This window comes from Bombina bombina, chromosome 5 (genome assembly GCF_027579735.1).
Source record: "Bombina bombina isolate aBomBom1 chromosome 5, aBomBom1.pri, whole genome shotgun sequence".
NCBI classification, from domain to species: Eukaryota; Metazoa; Chordata; class Amphibia; order Anura; family Bombinatoridae; genus Bombina; species Bombina bombina.
Genome location: NC_069503.1, coordinates 470,569,136 through 470,593,161, shown reverse-complemented (window position 1 = coordinate 470,593,161; position 24,026 = coordinate 470,569,136). Strand labels below are relative to the sequence as shown.

General features: G+C 39.6%; 1 protein-coding gene across 7 annotated transcripts in view; it reads left to right on the top strand.

Annotated features, from left to right (window-relative positions):
* The window catches only part of BRD9 (bromodomain containing 9), an 88,621-nt gene that overhangs the window by 42,988 nt on the left and 21,607 nt on the right, over positions 1-24,026 (top strand). For all 7 annotated transcript variants that reach the window (XM_053714350.1, XM_053714354.1, XM_053714353.1 and 4 more), the window contains exons 10-14: positions 485-557; positions 2,801-2,896; positions 11,455-11,587; positions 18,772-18,883; positions 21,505-21,543. In XM_053714350.1, coding sequence (XP_053570325.1) covers positions 485-557; positions 2,801-2,896; positions 11,455-11,587; positions 18,772-18,883; positions 21,505-21,543 — 453 coding nt within the window. The remainder of the gene's footprint in view (positions 1-484; positions 558-2,800; positions 2,897-11,454; positions 11,588-18,771; positions 18,884-21,504; positions 21,544-24,026) is intronic.

Below are 24,026 nucleotides of genomic sequence, written 5' to 3'. Positions count from 1 at the left end.
GTGTGTAAAAAAAAAAAAAAAAAAAACAAAGTTTGCAGAAAATGTTAATTTTTTTTCATATGATCGTATTTGGGGGCCAAATAGTGGGATCAAATATACCGAAATGGGCCTAGATTTAATACCTTGTGTTGTCTACTTTTAAAGTCTATTTTTGTTTGAAGGCATAATAAACATAAAAATTGTTACATAATTCTGCACTACATTTAGTATAACTTTGGGGGCTAAAATCTTGCAAATCTTTATTTTCCCAAGGTGTCGTTAAGATAATGTTACAGAATTATGTTACATAATTTTTTATGCTTACCGTCCTTTTAAAAGGAGTGATAGCAAAAATACCAAAAATTCTCTGGTACTTTTGGGCTTTTCTCTGAATTTACCGGTAGCAATGTAGTTAAATGTTTAGTTCGGCACATTGAACCATTTGTTTTTGTTTTTTATCATGGACTTGAAGCTTCCAATTCTCATAAACTGCATTTGTTTTCAGATTGGCTATCTTAAAAAGAATATAGATGGATCATTGCTTTACACCGTTGTCAACGCAGATCCAGATACTGAAGGTATGAAACATTTTGTATTTCTGCCTAAGCATATCCTTATATCAATGTATACATTTGGTTGGTTTACAGCTGTTTTTTCTTTCTTTTTAGTACAGTAACATTTATTTAACATGTATTTTCACTTACTATAATACATATTGTTCTGCCCCTCTTGAAGGTGCAGCAAGTCATTTAAAGGGCCAGCAAATACAGTAGATTTGCATAAACAACAAATGCATGATAAAAAGACAATGCAATAGCACTTAGTCTGAACGTCAAATGAGTAGTAGATTTTTATTTATTTTTTTACAAATTTCAGTTATGTCTACTTCCACTCCTCTTGTATCATGTGACAGCCATCAGCCAATCACAGATGCATATGGTCTGAATTCTTGCACATGCTCAGTAGGAGCTGGTGACTCAAAAAGTGAAAATTATATAACAACCACATTTTATTAATGGAAGAATAATTGGAAAGTTGTTTAAAATTGCCTGCTCTATCTGAATCATCTGGATCTCGCAATATAGGTAGTGGATTTAAATGATTGATTATTTTCAGTCAAGAGTAAAGAACTTTAACATTTTCAGTGCTGATAGATTTCACACCCCTGTGCTGTAGCAGTTTTTACTTTGGCATCCATTGTATTTTCATGTACATTTCAACTTTGTGAGGTTCCAACACAAATCGTAATTTTGACGTTTTATGTCATACATGGTACATTTCAACACGGGGGATATAATATTTCCTAAATATTTCAAGCAAAACATTTATGTTCCATTATTTCACATGAGTCTTCCTTCCCAAAGCATCACAATTTTAGAATTGTATATCTATATTGTTTAATAACCATTCATTATTGAAAATTAAAAGACAAAATATATTATTTTTGTCACCGTCCACCATCTTGGAATGTATGCAGATAATAAGTAGGTCTTAAAATATCTATCCTTAAAATATTACATAATTTAAAATTACGCAAAATTCTTATTCCCAATTTGGTGGATTAACCCATTGATACAAGTTATATAAATATAAAAAACTTCCAAGAGCTTTCCAAAAAGCCACACATAGTGGAAAAGCTTGTTGAGTAATTTAAGTGAAAAACTGAACCTTATTTCCATCTTTTTTGTAGATTATCATATCTATTTACCTGTTGTCAGAGACCAGGAAGCTAAATAGATGGTTCATTTAAACATTCTAAAATCTAATCAGACTATCCTATATTATAAAAGGCCAAGTGTGTCTGAAGCCGTCATGCGCAGTAGAGACTGCGCGCGGACAAACACACCTGGCCTTAATCATTGTCGGCTTAGCAGCTGTGAGATAGGGAGCGCGAGGTACACAAACAGCTGTGAGGTCTGGGGAGCGCGAGGTAAGCTGATTGAAACAGCCTGTGGCAAGAGATATGGAGCGCGAGCTACTCAACAGCTGTGAGGTCTGCCGCGTGAGAAGCGGCCACGCGCTCCCCAAACCTCACAGCTGTTTGAGGCAGACGGGAGCGTTGTGATGTGGGCGTGGCCGGGCGGGTGTCGCCGCGATGGGGCGTGGCCGGGCGGGGTCCAGCAATGTAAAGCTGATTGAAACAGCCTGTGGCAAGAGATATGGAGCGCAAGCTACCCAACAGCTGTGAGGTCTGCCGCGTGAGAAGCGGCCACGCGCTCCCCAAACCTCACAGTTGTTTGTGGCCGACGGGAGCCTTGCGATGGGGGCGTCGCCGGGCGGGTGTCGCCGCGATTGGGGGGGGGGCGGGGTCCCGCAATGTAAAGACAGAGCCAGAGAGGGAGCAGGAGAGGGGGGGGAGGGCCAAAGAGGGGGGAGAGAGAGAGAGCCAAAGAGGGGGGAGAGAGAGAGAGCCAAAGAGGAGAGAGAGCCAAAGGGGGGGGGGGAGAGAAAGCAAAAGAGAGGGGGGAAAAGAGAGGGGGAGAGAGCCAGAGAGGGGGGAGAGCCAAAGAGGGGGGGAGAGAGAGAGCCAAAGAGGAGAGCAAAAGGGGGAAGGGCAGAGCCAAAGAGGGAGAGCCAAAGAGGGAAGAGAGAGAGAGCCAAAGGGGGGGAGAGAGCCAAAGTGGGGGGGAGAGCCAAAGGGGGGAGAGAGAGAAAGCAAAAGAGAGGGGGGAAGAGAGAGCAAAAGAGAGGGGGGAGAGAGCAAGGGGTGGGACCGCTGTACTGCAAAAAATGGCCCGTGTACACGGGCTTTAGTACTAATAACTCTATATATGTTGCATAATTCTGTGTGAGAAATAATATTAAAATACTTTTCTTACAGATGAAGAAACCTTTCCAGTAGATTTGAGTTCTCTGTCAAGCAAATTGTTGCCGAGCTTTACTACACTAGGATTTAAAGATGACCGACGCCATAAAGGTAAGTCACACTCCATGTTTTCATATGTAAACTGATACCTTCAGTTTCCTCCTCAGTGTTTTATAGGGGAGATTTAGTTGTGATTTTGATTTATATGTGAGACCTATCATAGTTATCTCCTGCCTGGTAGTTCCTAATAAAACAACTGTATCATTGTTTTCTATTAATGGACCACTAAATACAGTAGAATAGCGTACTTAAAGTGAAGGTTAAGTTACCGTAATGTCTATACGGTATAGCATTAAGTGTGTTAAATATAACTTTCATTCATCAATTCTTATATTAGTCTGCATTGATCGTTATTACCTTTCAAAATTAATTCCTGAACGTCCACAAATTCAACCCGTTTTTCGGGGGGGGGTTACCGGTGGGTCACGTTTTTGAGTAATCCAATTGAAATGTCGGCCGTTAGGCGGCCGTCAATTCACGTCATCCGCCCCTTTAGTAGTAAGCGCATGCGCTATTGAAATAATCAGAAAATGCGAAAACACGCGTGCTTGCATACTCATTTGGAAACAGTGATCACCCATTAACCGCATGCACAGTGGTTCGCAGCATTACCTATTAGCGCATGCACAGTTAGAGACTGCAGCAAAAACTTGCAATTGAAAGACACAGGGATCCCTGGAGGCGGAAGTAGGGCATGGGAGGAGTCAGTGTAAGCGGTACGGATTTTTAGATATAATTTTTATAAGAAAATATTTAAGTAATGTAAAAAAAAAATTATTGTTTTTTTTCTGACAAATGTCAGTTAGTTACATTTTCCTTCCTAATGCATCATATGACAATCATAAAATGCATATACGTATATTCTGTGAATCCTGCACATGCTCAGTGGTAACTGGTGCCTATAAAATGATTGTGCACATTTAGAAAATGGAAGCAAATTGGAAAGCTGTTTAAAATTGTGTTCTCTATCTGAATCATGGAAGTTTAGTTTTGACTTTACTGTCCCTTTTTAAGTGAACTTTTAAAAAAAAAGTTTAAATTGGCACAGGAACTTTAGAAGACAAACTAACCGATTTATAGGAACAGTAAATAATTTAAAGTTGTAAAATAAAATGTTTAAAGGGACAGTTTACCCCAAAATTTTCTACACTTTAAATTGTTCCCAATCATCTATTTTACCTGCTGGAGTTTATAAAATAGTTTACAAGTAGCTTGTTTACCCTCATTTCGGCATTTGAAATAGATGATTTAGCCTGTTGAATCCCAACCTACAATGAAAGCTTCTATACTGAAGTCTAGGCTATTAACAATCCTAAGTATACACAGCCAGCAGAATAAATAAAATAAGTAATAAAATGTTAAGTTTCCGTTGTTCTCCCCAAGTATTAAGCTTTGGTTCAAAGATAAATATAAGATAAAGAAGCAAGTGTGTGCACATAATAAGATATGTTAGCTTCAAGCTCAACTCATTTAAAAAGGTTGTGGTTTAAAAGCACAAAACAAGCTCACTCATATACACAAACCTGAAAATGCAATTTCTCATTTTAGCTGTGTCCACGTCAATCTCTTCAGTAAGAGTAGTGGTGGCTTTTAAGAAGTTAAAAGGCGGGAGGAATGAGGCCTCCGAGGTCAAGACAGAGCCCATAAGTGTCTTTATGTGCTAGTTTGAAGGCTTCGCTATAGATTCTATTTAAAACTAAGGGAGTTTTTTATATTATATATTATGTTATATTCTACAGTTTATATTCTATTCTGTACTTTATCAGTTCCAAGACTTATTCACTCATAATAAGAAAAACTGAGGTTGATTTGAAAAAAAAAAAAAATAGAAAAAAGTTGTTTGTATTCCATATGCTATATTTGTAATGTGCATTGCTACATGTTTGTTCTTTATATGCAACTATACAGAATCAAAGAAAAAAAACAACAACAAAAAAAAGGGCGGGAGGAAGTGTTTGCTTTTCTTTTAACACTTTGCTTCCCCTTTGAAAAAAGCCAGAGTTGGTTACTCTGTTCTTTATTTTCCTACAGTTACATGACAGGGAGTAAAATACCTGCCACACCTAAGGAGCATCATCTGCCCTGCAGGATCTAAGGTAAGTGCCTTTGCCTTCTAGGTACTGAAGGACAACAGCACTTAAGAGGTTAATCCTGGGACAAGTCAACCTGTTCTTAGTTTAAGGATACAACTTTGATTTACATTATGAGCTTCTCATGAGACATAAGGTTCACAGTTAGTGAGGATTTACAATTGGCTGAGGAGTATAACTTTATTGTTGAGACAATATGTTACTGGGGACTTTTGGCAGAGATTGTGCTTAGCGGTTTTCTTATTAAGCACTTCCCTGTTTACTGGCATATCTTTAATTATACTACGTTCATGTGGGGACAGTTTTTTAGAGAGTTGGTTAACGGTTGTTATTTAGCCGTTTTTTTCTTTCCCTTGCGCACAATTTTAGTGGCGCAGTGTTTTTTTCTCCCTGCTCACGTGATGCCCGTACTTCCGCTATTCCAGCACGAAGCTCAGTGAGTTTGTGGTCTCGCATCGAGAGTCTGGTCGGAGCCTTGATCGCATCTAAGCGGATCGTTAGATGAAGATTAGTGTATCATCAGTAAAGTCAGCCTTTCCATTTACTACTGGGGTATTTTTCTCCTGTACGGTAGGAGCCTCAGGCATCTGAGGTGATTAATTTTAGGCTACTTAATTTTTTTTGTGGTGTTTAAGTTTTTCAACCTCAATTATTTTATTTTTTTGATAACTAATTTAAATTTGGGTTTTTTTATCTGTGGCTACACTGTAATGGATTCTGATTTAGATCAATCAATGTCTGTGGACAAGTTCTTACTATGTTTAGAGTCTCAAATTGTCCTGTCAATGCAATTTTGCTTATCAAAGACTCTAAAATGTAAAGATAAGTTACTCCTTTCTGAGCAAAGTGTCTCTCAGGACAATGCTGTGCGTGACATGCCTCAGCTTTCTCCTCAAACGTCCCAAACCTTAACTGTGTCTCATACTGTACCTTCTGTGTCCCCATCCATCTCCCAGGGGGGTGTATTTACCTGGGATTTTGCCGCCCAGTTTACCTCTACAGTAACAGCAGCCTTGTCGGCTTTCCCTTCTTCGGGTAAGAGTAAAAGAAAATTTAAACCTTTAACCGCTAGTAAGGTTTCTGACCCCTCGAGTCTGCATTGGTCAACCTTTCTCATTTGTCTGATGAGGAAGATACTTCAGTAGCTTCTGAAGGTGAGATATCAGTATCTGACTCTTTGGCAGTGAAATCTTCAGAATCTGAAGAGGTTAATTTTAGATTTAAACTTTAACATCTTTGGTTACTACTGAAAGAGGTTCTATCTACTTTAGACGACTCTGAACCTTCGGTTGCTGTTAACCCCACAAAGTCTTCTAAATTCGATAGTTTATTATTCCCCATCTTCTGAGGAGGTTTTTCCTTTCCCTAGGAAGATGTCTGAAATTATTGCTCAGGAATGGGATAAGCCTGAGATTCCTTTTTCCCCTTCCCCTGTTTTTAAGAAGATGTTTCCTGTTGCTGACTCTATTAGTGACTCATAGTGCACTGTTCCTAAGGTAGAAGGAGCTATTTTTACTCTGGCTAAGAGAAGTACCATGCCTATAGAGGATAAAATATATAATATACGGTAGCAGGAAAGAAAGGTGTCAAGCTCCTCAAAACACTGTACCTGTGTTACAGTTAATACTCAATATAAATAAATAAATAGATTGAGGAGCGCTAATTAAGCTTAAGACACAATTTATCCCAGTAAATATAAACACAATTTATTTAAACACTCTGTGCTATATAATATAATACATGATATATAAAAACCAGATAGTAATTGTTATACTCTAAAAATTAATTGATATGATAAAATTAGTACTAAGAGTGCGCACACCACATAAAACCCATAAAATGATTAAAAATAATGGACTTAATGCAAAAGTAATATATAGCTGTATATAGCTCTCTATTAACAATACCCTATCAATTGATGCCCTTAGAGATCACGTGTCCTATATTGGCCAATAGGAGACTAGAATTGACGTTACTATTTATTTCAAAATGTAACGGTTTTTCTTCTTAGTTGTATCCAAAAACAAAATGTCACAGTATAAAGCGCTTTATTTATTTTTATATATATATATATATATATATATATATATATATATATATATATATATATATATATATATATATATATATATATATATTGATGTTACTGTTCCCAAGAGACTTTTGAACAGATTATCAGTCCTTACTCACAATTTGTGCTGTTATAATATGGTCATATAATCACTGTGTCTTCGCCTGCGCCTTGCACTCCAACTTGCTCTCGCCCCTGCTTTAGCCCTCGGATTATATGATCTGGGTTTACTTGCCTTCTTATGACGCCATTTGGTAATTACAGCGTGTCTCCAGGCTATCAGATCTCCCTTCGAGCTTCAGGGTTCACACAGAGCTTTGTAGTGTTATACTTCAGGCGGCTGTGTACACTTGCACTCCCGGAGTTTGCAGCACTTGTTTGTTGCAGCACGACTTATAGCAGCTGTTACTTGCAAAGCTTTTCCTTGCAGCGATTCCACTTTGAGCAACTGTCACTTGCAAAACTTTTCTTTTCTTTGCAGCAATTCAATTTTGTTAAAAACTTTTTTTCTTTTCTTTTCAGTATATGGTCTTCTTTCACAGGATACTTGTAGTATCATACATCAACGCGTTTCAGCTCTGTCTGAGCCTTTCTCAAGATGTTTCCTGTTAGTCCGGTGCTTCCTTTTAAAGTCTTGATTAATTAATTCCAATCTTCTTAAAGGGACACGTATTTAAAGGCATTTCAAATGCCTTTAAATAAGTGTCCCTTTAAGAAGATTGGAATGAATTAATCAAGACTTTAAAAGGAAGCACCGGACTGTTTGGACCTGGTCTGGCGGAGATAATTTCAGAGATTACAGGTAGAAAAGGGCTCTTTCCTACCCCAGGACAAGAAGAATAGACCTAGAGGTCGTCAGACTTCTAATTTTCTTTCCTTTTGTAACTTTAAGGGACAAAAGTCCTCCTCTTTCTCTTCAAAGCCAGATCAGCCCAGATCCACTTGGAAATCCAACTAGTCCTGGAACAAGGGAAAACAAAACAAGAAGCCTTCTGCTGACTCTAAATCAGCATGAAGGTTCCGCCCCCCGATTCCAGTATGGATCAGGTGGGGGGTAGGCTTTCTCTTTTTCGTCAAGCCTGGATACGCAATGTCCCAAACCCTTGGGCGATGGACATAGTATCCCAGGGTTACAGAATGTGATTCAAGTTTTGCCCTCCACGGGGCAGATTTCTCCTGTCAAGACTATGCTCAAACCAAATAAAGAAGGAGGCCTTCTTAAACTGTGTAAAAGACCTATACTCTGTGAGTTATTGTTCCTGTCCCTCTAAAATAACAGGGTCTAGGATTCTATTCAAATCTATTTGTGGTTCCCAAAAAGGAGGGAACTTTTCGGCCCATTCTAGACCTCAAGTGTCTCAACAAATTCCTCAGGGTTCTGTCCTTCAAGATGGAAACTATTTGTTCCATTCTTCCTCTGGTACAGGAAGGTCAGTTTATAACAACTATAGACCTGAAGGAGGCATACCTTCATGTTCCCATTCACAGGGAACACCATCAGTATCTGAGGTTTTCCTTTCTGGACAAGCACTTCCAATTTATTGCCCTTCCATTTGGTCTGGCTATGGCTCCCAGAATATTCACAAAGATATTGGGGGCACTATTGGCTGTGATCAGATCCCAGGGAATCGCTGTGGCACCTTATCTGGACGACATCTTGGTTCAGGTGTCATCCTTTTAACTAGCCCAATATCATACAGAGATGCTTTTGTCTTTTCTACGTTCCCATGGGTGGAAGGTGAATTTGGAAAAAAAAGTTCTCTTGTTCCATCTACCAAAGTGTGTTTCCTAGGGAATCTAATAGATTCACTGTCCATGAAGATTTTCCTGACGGAGGTCAGAAAAACCAAACTTCTTGCTTCCTGTCTTTCTCTCCAGTCTGCTTTTTGTCCATCTGTAGCTCAATGCATGGATGTGATTGGTCTGATGGTGGCATCCATGGACATCATTCCTTTTGCTCGGTTTCATCTATGACCGCTGCAACTTTGTATGCTCTGTCAATGGAACGGAGATCATTTAATTCGGATTTATCACAGAGGATTAATCTGGACCCTCTAACAAGAGACTCTCTCGTGGTGGGTGTCAAAGGAAGATCTGTCTTGGGGCACTTGCTTTCTGAGACCTTCCTGGGAAATTGTGACTACGGACGCCAGCCTGTTGGGCTGGGGAGCTGTTTGGGGTTCTCTAAAGGCTCAGGGCCTGTGGCCTCGGGAAGAGTCCTCTCTTCCCATAAACATCTTGGAGTTGAGAGCTATCTTCAATGCCCTATCAGCGTGGCCTCAGCTGTCGTTGGTCTGGTTTATCAGATTCCAATCAGATAACATCACCTCAGTGGCATACATCAACCACCAGGGAGGGACTCTGAGTTCCTTAGCCATGAAGGAGGTGACTCTCATTCTGCTGTGGGCGGAAGCCCACGATTGTCTTCTATCTCCCATCCACATTCCAGGAGTGGACAACTGGGAAGCAGATTTTCTGAGCAGACAGACCTTTCATCCTGGGGAGTGGGCTCTCTATCCGGAAGTGTTCTCTCAGATATCCCTCAAGTGGGGGGTTCCAGAGTAGGATCTCATGGCGTCCCGCCAAAACGCCAAGGTTCCAAAGTACGGTTCAGGTTCAAGAGATCCTCAGGCTGTTCTGATAGATGCTCTAGCGGTTCCTTTGAGGTTTTCTCTGGCTTATCTGTTTCCTCCATTTGCTCTCCTTTCACGAGTCATTGCTCGTATCAAACAGGAGAGAGCATCAGTGATACGAATAGCTCCTGCCTGGCCTTGCAGGATCTGGTTCGCGGATCTAGTAAGGATGTCATCTCTACCTCCTTGGAGGTTACCTCAGAGGAAAGACCTACTTCAGGGTCCTTTTCTCCATCCAAACCTAGATTCTCTGAAGCTAACTGCTTGGAGATTGAAAGCCTAGTTCTGTCTAAACATAGTTTTTCTGAAGTGGTCATTGAAACTATGATTCAGGCTCGAAAACTGGTTACTCACAAGATTTACCATAAGATACCAAAAAATATCTTTATTGGTGTGAATCTAAGGGGATCACCTGGAGCTGGATGAGGATTTCCCGGATTTTGTCTTTTCTTCAGGATGGCCTAGTTTATCGGTCAGTACTCTAAATGGTCAGATTATCCTTTTGCACAAATGTTTGGCAGACCTGCCAGATGTTGAAGCATTTATACTGGTAAGAATCAGGCCTGCGTTAAAACCTGTTGCTCCCCCATGGAGCCTTAATTTAGTTCTTAAAGTTTTGCAGCAGGCTCCGTTTGAGCCAATGCATGTTGTTGATATAAAACTGTTGTCCTGGAAGGTTTTGTTTCTTGTTGCCATTTCTTCCGCTCGCAGAGTGTCTGAGCTTTCATCTCTGCAGTGTGATTCCCCGTACCTTATTTTTCATGCTGATAAGGCGGTCCTTTGTACTAAATTGGGGCTTCTCCCTAAGGTGGTGTCAGATCGAAAATATTAATCAGGAAATTGTTCCTTTTTGTCCTAATCCTCCTTCTCAAAAGGAACGTCTTTTGCATAACTTGGATGTTGTGGGGGCTCTAAAATTCTACTTGCAAGCTACTAAAGATTTTAGACAATCGTCCTCCCTGTTTGTTGTTTTCTCTGGAAAATGTAAGGGTCAGAAGGCCACTTCTACTACTTTGTCTCTCTGGTTGAGAAGTTTGATTCGTTTGGCTAATGAAACTGCTGGACAGCAGCCTCCTGAGATAATTAAGACTCATTCCACTAGGGCTATCTCCTCTTCTTGGGCTTTCAAAAATGAAGCTTCTATGGATCATATTATTTAAAAATTCTACAAATTTGATACTTTTGCCTCGTCTGAGGCTTCTTTTGGGAGAAAGGTTCTTCAAGCGGTGGTGCCTTTTTCTCCCTCCCTGTTCATTCTGTGTCCACTAGCTTGGGTATTGGTTCCCACTAGTAATTGGAATGACGTTGTGGACTCTCAATGTCATTGGAAAGAAAACAAAATTTATGCTTACCTGATAAATTTATTTCTTTCCGGACATGGAGAGTCCATGACCCGCCCTCTTTTTAATTATAATTCAGCAGTTTTTTGGAGTTAACCTCAGGCACCTTTTTCACCCTTGTGATTTTCTTCCTTCGACTGAATGACTGGGGGTTATGGGTAAGGCAGTTACCCTAAACAGCTTTGCTGGGGTGCTCTTTGCTGCCTCCTGCTGGCCAGGAGTTGAATATCCCACTAGTAATTGGAATGACGTTGTGGACTCTCCATGTCCAGAAAGAAAGACATTTATCAGGTAAGCATACATTTCGTTGTCTTTCATATAGGTGGTGAGTGTCCATGATCCATTATTCCTGGGAATTACCTATTATTTTGTTGTGCCTCGTGGTAATTAGCAAAGTGTTTTTAAATTGTGAAATGCTAAGAAGTAGGCTATTCACAATTGGGAAAAATGTAACTGGTTTTGTTTATTATTGCAGTGACATTTCTTAACAGTGCTAGTACTGGGCTATCTTTACAAAATAACACTCTCTTCGCCGACCTTAAACCCGACGAAATGGATTTAATGTATGCAGGATATGGTGATGACACGGGAATACAGTATGCATTAAGGTAGGTGTAATTCATATGCTGTTAAAATTTTATTTTGTTTCAGTAACAACCCGTCTTCATTATAAGTATGCTATAGCTGCATAACAGAATAAAATGTAATAACTGAATAGTGATTTAGTTGATTATGATTCTCTTTAATGGTCTCATACACTTATATATCAGCATCTTGTGTTCTGTAAGCTTTCAAAATAGAGCAAACAAACTGTCATCTCATGCACCTCCACTAGCATCTTTTTTGTCCTACTCAGCCAAAAGAAATAAGCAGCTTGAGTGAGTGGTAGGAATAGTATCATACTCTCAAAGTAGCTGCATACATAAATGCTAAGGCCTAGATAGGTTAAGCAATACTGATTGCACGTGGCACGTTATTTTACTTTCTACTTCGCACAATCAGTATCGCTCAATATGGTAAATCATTGGTTTAACCAAATACTTGTTTGTATGTACAGTAAAATGAATGCATCCCATACTTATAATGGGAAGCACTAATTAGTCTGTTAGCCTCATGTATCATGTTAAAAGTTGAGCATTGCATGCCTTATGCAATACTATAATTACTTTTTAAATATTTATTTTTAAAAGCTGGTGTAAATTGTAATCATCAGTGGCAATAGTCCACAACAGCACTAAACCCCATAGTAATAAAACCTATTCCTCCATGCTAAAACCACCCAACTGCTATTAACCCATAGACCGCCACAGTCCCAAACACATAAAACCTCTTTTTCTCCAACATAGGTGTGTCCGGTCCACGGCGTCATCCTTACTTGTGGGATATTCTCTTCCCCAACAGGAAATGGCAAAGAGCCCAGCAAAGCTGGTCACATGATCCCTCCTAGGCTCCGCCTACCCCAGTCATTCTCTTTGCCGTTGTACAGGCAACATCTCCACGGAGATGGCTTAGAGTTTTTTAGTGTTTAACGTTTGTTGCACAATTTGGATGTTGTTCGCGCTCTAAAATTCTATTTAGATGCTACAAAGGATTTTAGACAAACATCTTCCTTGTTTGTTGTTTACTCTGGTAAAAGGAGAGGTCAAAAAGCAACTTCTACCTCTCTCTCTTTTTGGATTAAAAGCATCATCAGATTGGCTTATGAGACTGCCGGACGGCAGCCTCCTGAAAGAATCACAGCTCATTCCACTAGGGCTGTGGCTTCCACATGGGCCTTCAAGAACGAGGCTTCTGTTGATCAGATATGTCGGGCAGCGACTTGGTCTTCACTGCACACTTTTACCAAATTTTACAAGTTTGATACTTTTGCTTCTTCTGAGGCTATTTTTGGGAGAAAGGTTTTGCAAGCCGTGGTGCCTTCCATTTAGGTGACCTGATTTGCTCCCTCCCTTCATCCGTGTCCTAAAGCTTTGGTATTGGTTCCCACAAGTAAGGATGACGCCGTGGACCGGACACACCTATGTTGGAGAAAACAGAATTTATGTTTACCTGATAAATTACTTTCTCCAACGGTGTGTCCGGTCCACGGCCCGCCCTGGTTTTTTAATCAGGTCTGATAATTTATTTTCTTTAACTACAGTCACAACGGTATCATATGGTTTCTCCTATGCAAATATTCCTCCTTTACGTCGGTCGAATGACTGGGGTAGGCGGAGCCTAGGAGGGATCATGTGACCAGCTTTGCTGGGCTCTTTGCCATTTCCTGTTGGGGAAGAGAATATCCCACAAGTAAGGATGACGCCGTGGACCGGACACACCGTTGGAGAAAGTAATTTATCAGGTAAACATAAATTCTGTTTTGCTTCCTGTGTTAATGAATCTTAATCTACCACTACCCCAATCGCAAAGAAAAACCCCTATAACAAAAACAAGACGCACTGGCCCAGGGATCAAATCAAGCCAAATGTGTTTGACAAAATGTGTGTTTTAATTTTGACTAATACAAGTTTGTTTTATTATTCAGTTAATCGACTCACTAACATGAACTGACCCTCAACTTAAAACTAAACCCCCTCAAGTCGACTCTTTCACTAAGACCCACTAATGTTATAAAATAATTGTCTTAGTGTATTTTTCAGCATTTTTTTTTTTTTTAACAGTAAGCCCCCACCCCCAACAAAATCTACCACAAAAAAACACTTAAAAATGCCCCTTTAAAAAAAACAACAATCTACTCACTGTCTAAAAGTCTTGTGCATTGCCTCGTGATCTGACCCTTAGTTTATGCTCCAGCACTGTGCAAAGTCCTCATCCTACTATTCCTTGTCGCGGTCTTCCTCTTCTCCAACATGCTGCTCCTTGTATAGAGCTTTTCCAATACAAATGACCATTGATCCTATTGGTTGATTTTGAAATTTCAAATCAACCAGTAGAATTTGCTTTTAACTTATAATTTAAATCAGCCAAAAATAATGGCCTCAAATTCTGTCAATGCAGACAGCACCCATCCCACCAGGGGCACAGATTCATCAGGGACTGCCAATCCAAATATACACAATGAAAAACAACTGAATCCAGCCTCTTGTCAAAAATAATAAAATTTCTCTTGCAAGGTGTATCCAGTCCATGGATTCATCCTTTACTTGTGGGATATTCTCATTCCCTACAGGAAGTGGCAAAGAGAGCACACAGCAGAGCTGTCCATATAGCTCCCCCTCTAGCTCCACCCCCCAGTCATTCTCTTTGCCGGCTCTAAGCACTAGGGTCTCTCTACAGGAGGGTAAAGTGAATGTGGTGTTAGAATTGTAGTTTTTATTATCTTCAATCAAAAGTTTGTTATTTTAAATGGTACAGGTTTGTACTATTTACTCTCTAGCAGAAAAGTGATCAAGATTTCTGCTGAGAGGAAAATGATTTTAGCATGTTGTAACTAAAATCCACTGCTGTTCCCACACAGGACTGAGGAGTACCAGAAAACTTCAGTTGGGGGGAACGGTTTGCAGGGTAATCTGCAATGAGGTATGTTCAGTCATTTATTTCTAGACAAGACTGAGATAATGCTAGAAGAGACTGACAATATCCCCATGAGGGGAGGGTAAGCTATGTTCACAGACTTAGTAAGGAATTGAATGCTTACATAACAGGGCTAATTATGCTGGTTGACACTGATTCAGGGCAAGCTATTGTTTATTTAAGAAAAATATCGTTTGTAGACACTTTGAAAGTCCTTTTGGGGTTCTTTCTGGGGTTATTACCCACATGGCTGGTTTTTATTCACTTAGGGAGGTATTAGCTACTCTGGATGACTGCGACACTTTAGTGATCCCAGAGAAATTGTGTAAAATGGACAAGTACCTAGAGGTCCCTGTTTACACAGATACGTTTCCGGTCCCTAAGAGGATTGCGGATATCGTTACTAGGGAGTGGGATAGACCAGGGGTTCCCTTTGCTCCCCCTCCTGTTTTTAAGAAAATGTTCCCCATACCTGACTCTGTGCGGGACTCGTGGCAGACGGTCCCTAAGGTGGAGGGGGCTGTTTCTACACTTGCTAAACGCACAACCATACCAATTGAAGACAGTTGTGCTTTTAAAGACCCTATGGATAAGAGGTTAGAGGGTTTAATTAAGAAAATTTTTGTTCAACAAGGTTTTCTTCTCCAACCTATTGCCTGCATTATTCCTGTAACTACTGCAGCTGCTTTCTGGTTTGAGGCGCTGGAAGACTCGCTCCAGACGGAGACCTCATATGAGGAAATTATGGATAGAATTAAGGCTCTAAAGCTAGCTAATTCTTTTATCACTGACGCCGCTTTCCAAATAGCTAAGTTAGCGGCAAAAAATTCAGGTTTCGCCATTTTGGCGCGCAGGGCGCTATGGCTAAAGTCCTGGTCGGCCGATGTGTCGTCTAAATCCAAGCTTTTGAACATTCCTTTCAAAGGAAAGACCCTCTTCGGGCCTGAATTGAAAGAGATTATTTCAGATATCACCTGGGGAAAAGGCCATGCTCTCCCTCAGGTCAAGTCCTTTAAGACAAAGAACAAAGCTAATTTTCGTTCCTTTCGCAATTTCAGGAACGGCCCCGCTTCATCCTCTCCGGTTGCAAAGCAAGAGGGTAACGCTTCACAGCCCAAGGCAACCTTGAAACCTTACCAGGGCTGGAATAAGGGTAAACAGGCCAAAAAGCCTGCAGCTGCCACCAAGACAGCATGAAGGGGTAGCCCCCGATCCGGGACCGGATCTAGTAGGGGGCAGACTCTCTCTCTTCGCTCAGGCCTGGGCAAGAGATGTACACGATCCTTGGGCATTAGAGATTGTAACCCAGGGATACCTTTTAGAATTCAAGAACTCTCCTCCAAGGGGAAGGTTCCACATTTCTCGTCTGTCTACAGAGCAGACAAAGAAAGAGGCGTTTTTACGCTGTGTAGAAGATCTACATACAATGGGAGTGATCCACCCAGTTCCAATTGCAGAACAAGGACTGGGGTTTTACTCAAACCTGTTTGTGGTTCCCAAAAAAGAAGGAACTTTCAGACCAATCCTGGATCTCAAAATTCTAAACAAATTCCTCAGAGTCCCATCATTCAAGATGGAGACCATTCGGACAATCTTACCAATGATCCAGGAGGGTCAATATATGACTACCGTGGATCTAAAGGATGCATATTCCTATCCACAAAGATCATCACCAGTTTCTCAGGTTCGCCTTTCTGGACAAGCATTATCAGTTTGTGGCTCTTCCTTTCGGGTTGGCCACTGCTCCCAGAATTTTCGCAAAGGTGCTAGGGTCCCTCCTGGCGGTTCTAAGACCGCGGGGCATAGCAGTGGCGCCTTACCTAGACGACATCTTAATTCAGGCGTCGACTTTCCAAAGAACCAAGTCTCACACGGAGATCGTATTGGCCTTTCTGAGGTCTCACGGGTGGAAGGTGAACGTCAAAAAGAGTTCTCTCTCCCCCCTCACAAGAGTTCCATTCCTAGGAACACTGATAGACTCGGTAGAAATGAAAATATTTCTGACGGAGGTCAGAAAGTTAAAATTGTTAACTACTTGCCGAGCTCTTCATTGCAGAGGGTCCGTTCAAGCATCCAAATTTAGTTTCTCTACGTCTGACTGCTTGGAGATTGAACGCTTAATTCTATCAAAGCGTGGGTTCTCTGAGTCAGTTATAGATACTCTGATTCAGGCTAGAAAGCCTGTCACCAGGAAAATCTACCATAAGATATGGCGGAAATATCTTTGTTGGTGTGAATCCAAGGGTTACTCATGGAGTAAGATTAGGATTCCCAGGATATTGTCCTTTCTTCAAGAAGGATTGGAGAAAGGATTGTCAGCTAGTTCCTTAAAATGACAAATATCTGCTTTGTCTATCCTATTACACAAGCGTCTGGCAGAGGTACCAGACGTTCAAGCGTTTGCTCAGGCTTTAGTCAGAATCAAGCCTGTCTATAAACCCATGGCTCCGCCATGGAGTTTGAATCTAGTTCTTTCAGTTCTTCAAGGGGTTCCGTTTGAACCTTTACATTCCATAGACATTAAGTTGTTATCTTGGAAAGTTTTGTTTTTGATAGCTATCTCTTCTGCTCGAAGAGTTTCAGAATTGTCTGCCTTACAGTGTGATTCACCTTACCTGGTGTTCCACGCAGATAAGGTAGTTTTGCGTACCAAGCCTGGTTTTCTTCCTAAAGTTGTTTCTAACAAGAATATTAACCAGGAAATAGTTGTTCCTTCTCTGTGTCCTAATCCATCTTCGAAGAAGGAACGTCTATTACACAATCTTGATGTAGTTCGTGCTTTAAAGTTCTATTTACAAGCAACTAAGGATTTCAGACAAACATCTTCCTTGTTTGTTATCTATTCTGGTAAGAGGAGAGGTCAGAAAGCGACTGCTACTTCTCTTTCATTTTGGCTGAAAAGCATCATCCGTTTGGCCTATGAGACTGCTGGCCAGCAGCCTCCTGAAAGAATTACTGCTCATTCTACCAGAGCAGTGGCTTCCACATGGGCTTTCAAAAATGAGGCTTCTGTTGAACAGATTTGTAAGGCATCGACTTAGTCTTCACTGCATACTTTTGCCAAATTTTACAAATTTGATACTTTTGCTTCTTCGGAGGCTATTTTTGGGAGAAAGGTTTTGCAAGCAGTGGTGCCTTCCGTTTAAGGTACCTGTCTTGTTCCCTCCCTTCATCCGTGTCCTAAAGCTTTGGTATTGGTATCCCACAAGTAAAGGATGAATCCGTGGACTGGATACACCTTGCAAGAGAAAACAGAATTTATGCTTACCTGATAAATTACTTTCTCTTGCGGTGTATCCAGTCCACGGCCCGCCCTGGCATTTAAGTCGGGTAAAAAAAAATTTGTTTAAACTACAGTCACCACTGCACCCTATGGTTTCTCCTTTTTCTTCCTAACCTTTGGCCGAATGACTGGGGGGTGGAGCTAGAGGGGGAGCTATATGGACAGCTCTGCTGTTTGCTCTCTTTGCCACTTCCTGTAGGGAATGAGAATATCCCACAAGTAAAGGATGAATCCGTGGACTGGATACACCTTGCAAGAGAAAGTAATTTATCAGGTAAGCATAAATTCTGTTTTCTTTATTGCTTCCACATCATAGGAAAAAGGACAACATTTCAAGCCCTATATTGTGCTCTTAGACATGACTAAGTGCCCAATATAGGGCTTGAAACGTTGTCCCTTTTCCCATGATGTGGAAGCAATAAAGAAGTTTTATTATTTTTGACAAGAGGCTGGATTCCGTTGTTTTTCATTATGAATAGGAATGGCCTGGTAGCTCACTCCCTGATCCTGGTTGCTCAAAGTGCTGATGGTGTGTTACCCAGCCCTCTGAGCAGGAGTGATTAAAGAATATGAGTGTGTATGTTGCCTATGGTCATACGCTCCTCATTTAGCCTCCAAAGTTATCACTGAAGCTGTGGTAGTTTTTACTAGGAACATTCTTTAAATAGTATGTAGAAAACATGCCTCTAATCAAATTTAGAATTTTAGGATTTATAGGGACATCTAAATCCAAATATAAATTTCTGTAATTTTTAAAGAATGTCAATTTAGCACTATTGTGCCATGGGAAAAAATATTGGGGTTTTCAAGATCAGTGGTTTTTTTTTTTTGGTTTTTTTTAAAAACACATTTTAAAATGCTCTGTTTAAGCTAAAACCTGGAGCAAAATCACTGGCATAGCCTGTTAACATTGGCAATAACTTAATTGATTAAAATATATATGCTCTTCATTACAAATTTTGTTATAAAATATTTTCAAATTTCCTGTTACTGCAGTCTTCAAGAATTTGTGAAAGACTGTGGGAATTACACAAAGAAGATGGTAAATGACTTGCTGGACCAGATAACTGGTGGGGATCATTCCAAGACTATATATCAGATAAAGCAGGTAAGATCTTCTATTTTCTCTATGATTTGTTTTATAGCAAATAACAAACAAAACCAAAGCCTGCACAAAAATGACACCTTAAAGGGACGGTGAAGTAAAAATGTTAAGCTTTCCTGATTCAGATATAGCATTCAATTTTAAAAACCTTTCCAATATGCTTCCATTTTCAAATTGTGTAGTCTTTTTATATACACTCTTTCTGAGGCACCTGCTCCTACTGAGCACGCGCAGGAGTTCACAATATATACATAAATGTGCCTGAGAGTCACTGATAGCTGTCACATGATACAGAAGGCAGGGAAATGGGAAAGTCATTTTGGAATGTATTAGAAATAAAAATACTGGTCATTTGCAATTAGATTAAATGCACAATGAAGTCAAAATTAAACTTAAATGGATTGGATAAAGTATGACATTTAAAACAAATTAAAATGTACATTTATTATCAATTTTGTTTAGTTAGCTTGGTATCCTTTGTTAAAGAGTAATACTAAGTGAGCTCAGGAGTGTGCACATGTGTTTACCACAATGTTTATAGCAATGTTATACATAGTTGCAAATAACACTATTACTGCCAGAGAATGCCTAAGACACATGCATACTCCTAAGCTCTATCTGCCTATCTAGGTTTACTCTTCAAGGTAAACTAAGAGTACAAAGCAAGTTTGATAATAGAAGTAAATTGGAAAGTTCAAATTGCATGCTGTATCTGAATCATGAACGTTTAATTTTGACTTTACTGTCCCTTTAAATACATAGTCTTTTTTATTGTGCATTTGTTTATTATACCATTCTTAATGTTCCTTTTAATGGGCTGCTGCAAAGACTAATTTCAGTCACATTTTACATACAAGAGAAAACCAATACCTACATCCTTTCCCCAAATATTTATATGAAAGAGGGTATTTTTAGTAATCTCACCTTATTAACAATTGTAGGGCTTTACAAGTGCAAAGCAGCTAAGTAATACTGGCTTTATATTGCAAAGCAAACAAAAAAAAGAAGTATTGCTGTTTAAGCCCAGTATTTAAAAAAAATCTTAAAAACATGGGCACTTTAAGTCATTCTCTGAATTCAAATGACTTTAAGTCATTAAACTTTTCGAAGATGATTCTTTTTTTGTTAAATACCATTTTGTTAGGGTAAACATACCGCTGATCCTCCGCCCGCATCTTCTTCAATATTAAGCATATAGAAGACAAATCCATTTTCCACCAATTGTTGTGTTCCCCCTTTGGCGTCCAGCTCGTGGAGGAAGCCGTATTAGTTCTCCAGTTATCCGGGACAACTCCTGTCAATAATGAGTAATTAAACAGATCAACCAACAGGACAGCTAGCACAGATCAAAGTTTCCCTCGTGTCTGGAGATGACAGGGCTTGCAATTTTCATTGTGTTAAGACAATCTCTATGTTTTCTTTTCTGTAGAAAAGATAACAAACTTGCTTAAATTACAAAGAAGGGGAGCAAAACATATCTGGTGGTAATGTACTTTTTACCTCTGTGATTACCTTGTATCTAAGCCTCTGCAGACTGCCCCCATATTTGTTATTTTGTCAGACATGCATTTTAGCCAATCAGTGCTGACTCATAAATAACTCCATGGGAGTGAACACTATTATCTATATTTCAAGCATGAGCTAGCGCTCTCAAAATGCACTAACATTGGTTGGTAATATGGTTTTGCAGTAATAGTAGGCACCCTGGTACGAGGGATAATCAAGCCCTTACTAAGAAATGGACCCTTGTGCCCCCAAAAAGGGAGGCACAGGGTGTATCACTGCATTTCTGTTTGCATGTTGTACTCTTTCTTTACAACTGCGATTCACTTTCTTCCCACCTCTGCATCCTCGCACAGTGCAGAGATCCGATCAAAGTGACTGTAACCCCCCTCCCCTTTTGCTAACCAAGAGGGCAGCAATGTATTTTTGTGAAATACAGAGCAGCTATTTGGCAGCCATAGTGTTAACAGCTTTTGCTTTTATCTAGTTGCCATCTGTGGAGGAGGGCTGCTCCAGCTTGTGCTGTCAGAGTGGCTTCCCCATGCAAGCCTGCAGAGGTTTCTTGATTTAAAGCAGTTTAGTGCCTGTGTTAAACTCCCAGACAGTAGCCCACACTACAAATAAACAGTGTCCTTGGACCAGTGAGCTAAGTTATAAAATATATCTTCTTTTGGGGGTGTTGTAATATTACTTGAATCATGTATTACATTATGAGGAAGAGGAGCCAAAGACTAAGAAGAATATATGTGCAGTCACCAATCAGAAGCTAGCTCTCAGTACTGAATTTTTGCACCTGGGCCTACCTAGCTATGCTTTTCAAAAAAATCATACCAAGAAAACAAAGCAAATTTGATAAAACAAGTACATTGGAAAATTGTGTAAATTTGTATCTTCTGTCTAAATCATGACAGAAGTCTTATGCCCCCTTTAAGCAACTTTTAAGTTGTTTTAAAAAAACATCAGATAGCGAGTGAAATTATTTCCGGAGAAATGAGGTAATACAAGTAAATTGGAAAATTGTTTTAAATATGCATGCTGTATCTGAATCATGAAAGTTTACTTTTGACTTTACTGACCCTTGGGTAACTGATCATTTTGTTTTCTTATTTTATTTTTTATAGAGGAGGAACATTCCAATGAGACCTCTGGAAGATATGAAAGTAAGTTATCCAAAAGCAAAAATATTTAAATGGATATATCTGATGAAGCGCATGCGCGAAACACATCCGATTATGAGTTAACCTGGTTCACATATACCTGTATCCAAATAAACTGAAGGATATACTCAAAAGACCCAGCGTGCTTTTCTTTTTCCTCATCTTGATATTTAAATGGATAGTAGACACCTTGTATTAGAACGGATTAATACTTTGCTGCATTTTTTTAATTCATGGTTAAACTCCACCCACATCTTCCTTATTTACCTTAAAGGGACACTGAACCCCAAAATTTTCTTTCATGATTCAGATAGAGCATGCAATTTTAAGCAGCTTTTTAATTTACTCCTATTATCAATGTTTCTTCGTTCTCTTGCTATCTTTATATAAAAAAGAAGGCATCTAAGCTTTTTTTCTTGGTTCAGAACACTGGACAGCAGTTTTTGATTGGTGGATGAATTTATCCACCAATCGGCAAGGACAACCTAGGTTGTTCACCAAAAATGGGCCGGCATCTAAACTTACATTCTTACATTTTAAATAAAGATACCACGAGAATAAAGAACATTTGATAATAGGAGTAAATTAGAAAGTTGCTTAAAATTTCATGCTCTATCTGAATCACAAAAGAACAAATTTGGGTTCAGTGTCCCTTTAAGTCTGGAGATGACTGGGCTTGCTGCTATCATTGTGTTATGAAAATCTCAATGTTTTGACTTCTGTAGAAAAAATAGCTGACTTAAATTACAGGAAAGGGGAGCGAAACATATCCTGAAAGTATATTGCAAAATGATTTTACTATGCATAATAATAAACTTGCATAAATAGGATAGAGCTTGAGATTTTAATACAAATATGTACATATCCTACACTAGTGAGAGCCAGCTGGTGATTGGCACCTGCACACATTTGTCTCATCATTGGTTCAGTAGATGTGTTCAGCTAGCTCTCAGTTGTGCACTGCTGCTCTTTCCACAAATGATACCAAGAGAATGAAGTAAATTTGATAATAGAGCATACAATTATAAACAACTTTCCCATTTTCTATCTGTTTATGTAATATAAAATGCTTAAATGGTCATGAAACCACGCATTTTTCTTTACTGATTCAAAGTGTCTCTTTAACACGATCCAATAATTGAAATCTCGTGTGCACGATCGCGTGGTTTCAATTTGTCTACATTGGAACAGTTGTTCCGATATAGGCATTTTAGCCCTGACACAAAAGGGTTGAGCAGGAGTGGGTTTGATTTTGGTTCTCTGACTCAATCCAGGTTGCATTTTAAAAAATAAATAATAAGGGTGCAAGGAATGAAAAGTGAAACTGGGTGAAGAAACTAAAAGAGGTATCAGGACAGGAAGGAAGAGATTAGGATAGAATAAGAACTCAGCAGTCAATTCAAATTTGTTTTCTCATTAGAACAAAACAATTTCAGGGTACAAACTGCATATTAAAGGCCTAGTGTGGGCCTGAAAAGTTGCTATTTTTAAGTTGGACCCAACTAAAGGTACATTTTATGTTTTGTTTTGTTTTTTTCTGGTTGGGCTTATTCATTGAGTTATATGTATGGGAAGTGGCAATCCCTGCCCATGCCTGAATTGCAACAGCTAAAGAGACAGTCAACACCAGAATTTTTGTTGTTTTAAAAGATAGATAATCCCTTAATTACCCATTCCCCAGTTTTGCTTAACCAACACGGTTGGTTTTACCTCTGTAATTACCTTGTATCTAAGCATCTGCAGACTTACCTCCTTATTTCAGTTATTTTGACAGACTTGCATTTTAGCCAATCAGTGCTCACTACTCAGTAAATTCACATGCATGAGCTCAATGTTATCTATATGAAACACATGAACTAACACCCTCTAGTGGTCAAAATGCATTCCTCTTAGAGGCGGCCTTCAAGGTCTAAAAGATTAGCATATGAACCTCCTAGGTTTAGCTTTCAACTAAGAATACCAAGAGAACAAAGTCAAATTGGCGATAAAAGTAAATTGGAAAGTTGTTTAAAATTGCATGCCCTATCGGAATTATGAAAGTTTTTTTTTTTTTTTAACTTGACTGTCCCTTTAACCCTTTGAGTACTAATGACGGCTCTGAGTCGTCACAGAGTTTCTCACTCTGGTGCTAATGACGGCTCAGAGCCGTCATGAGCACTCTCCCACCTTGAGGGAGATCTGGGGGCTCCTTACTGTTCCTACCCCAGCGATCGTGGGCTTCACGTGATGCGCGGTGACGTCACGTGCAATTACGTGATGACGTCACCGCGTAACTTTATTTATACTTAACAATGTTAAATATAGGAGGAGGGGGCATGCTGCTTAGAAGCCTGTATCTCAGGCATCTAAGCAGCTACAGACCCCCATTGTTGGAAAGGTAATCTCTTAAAGGGACATGAAACCCACATTTTTTCTTTTATGATTTAGAAAGAGAATGCATTTCTCTTGTAAGGTGTATCCATTACTTGTGGGATATTCTCATTCCC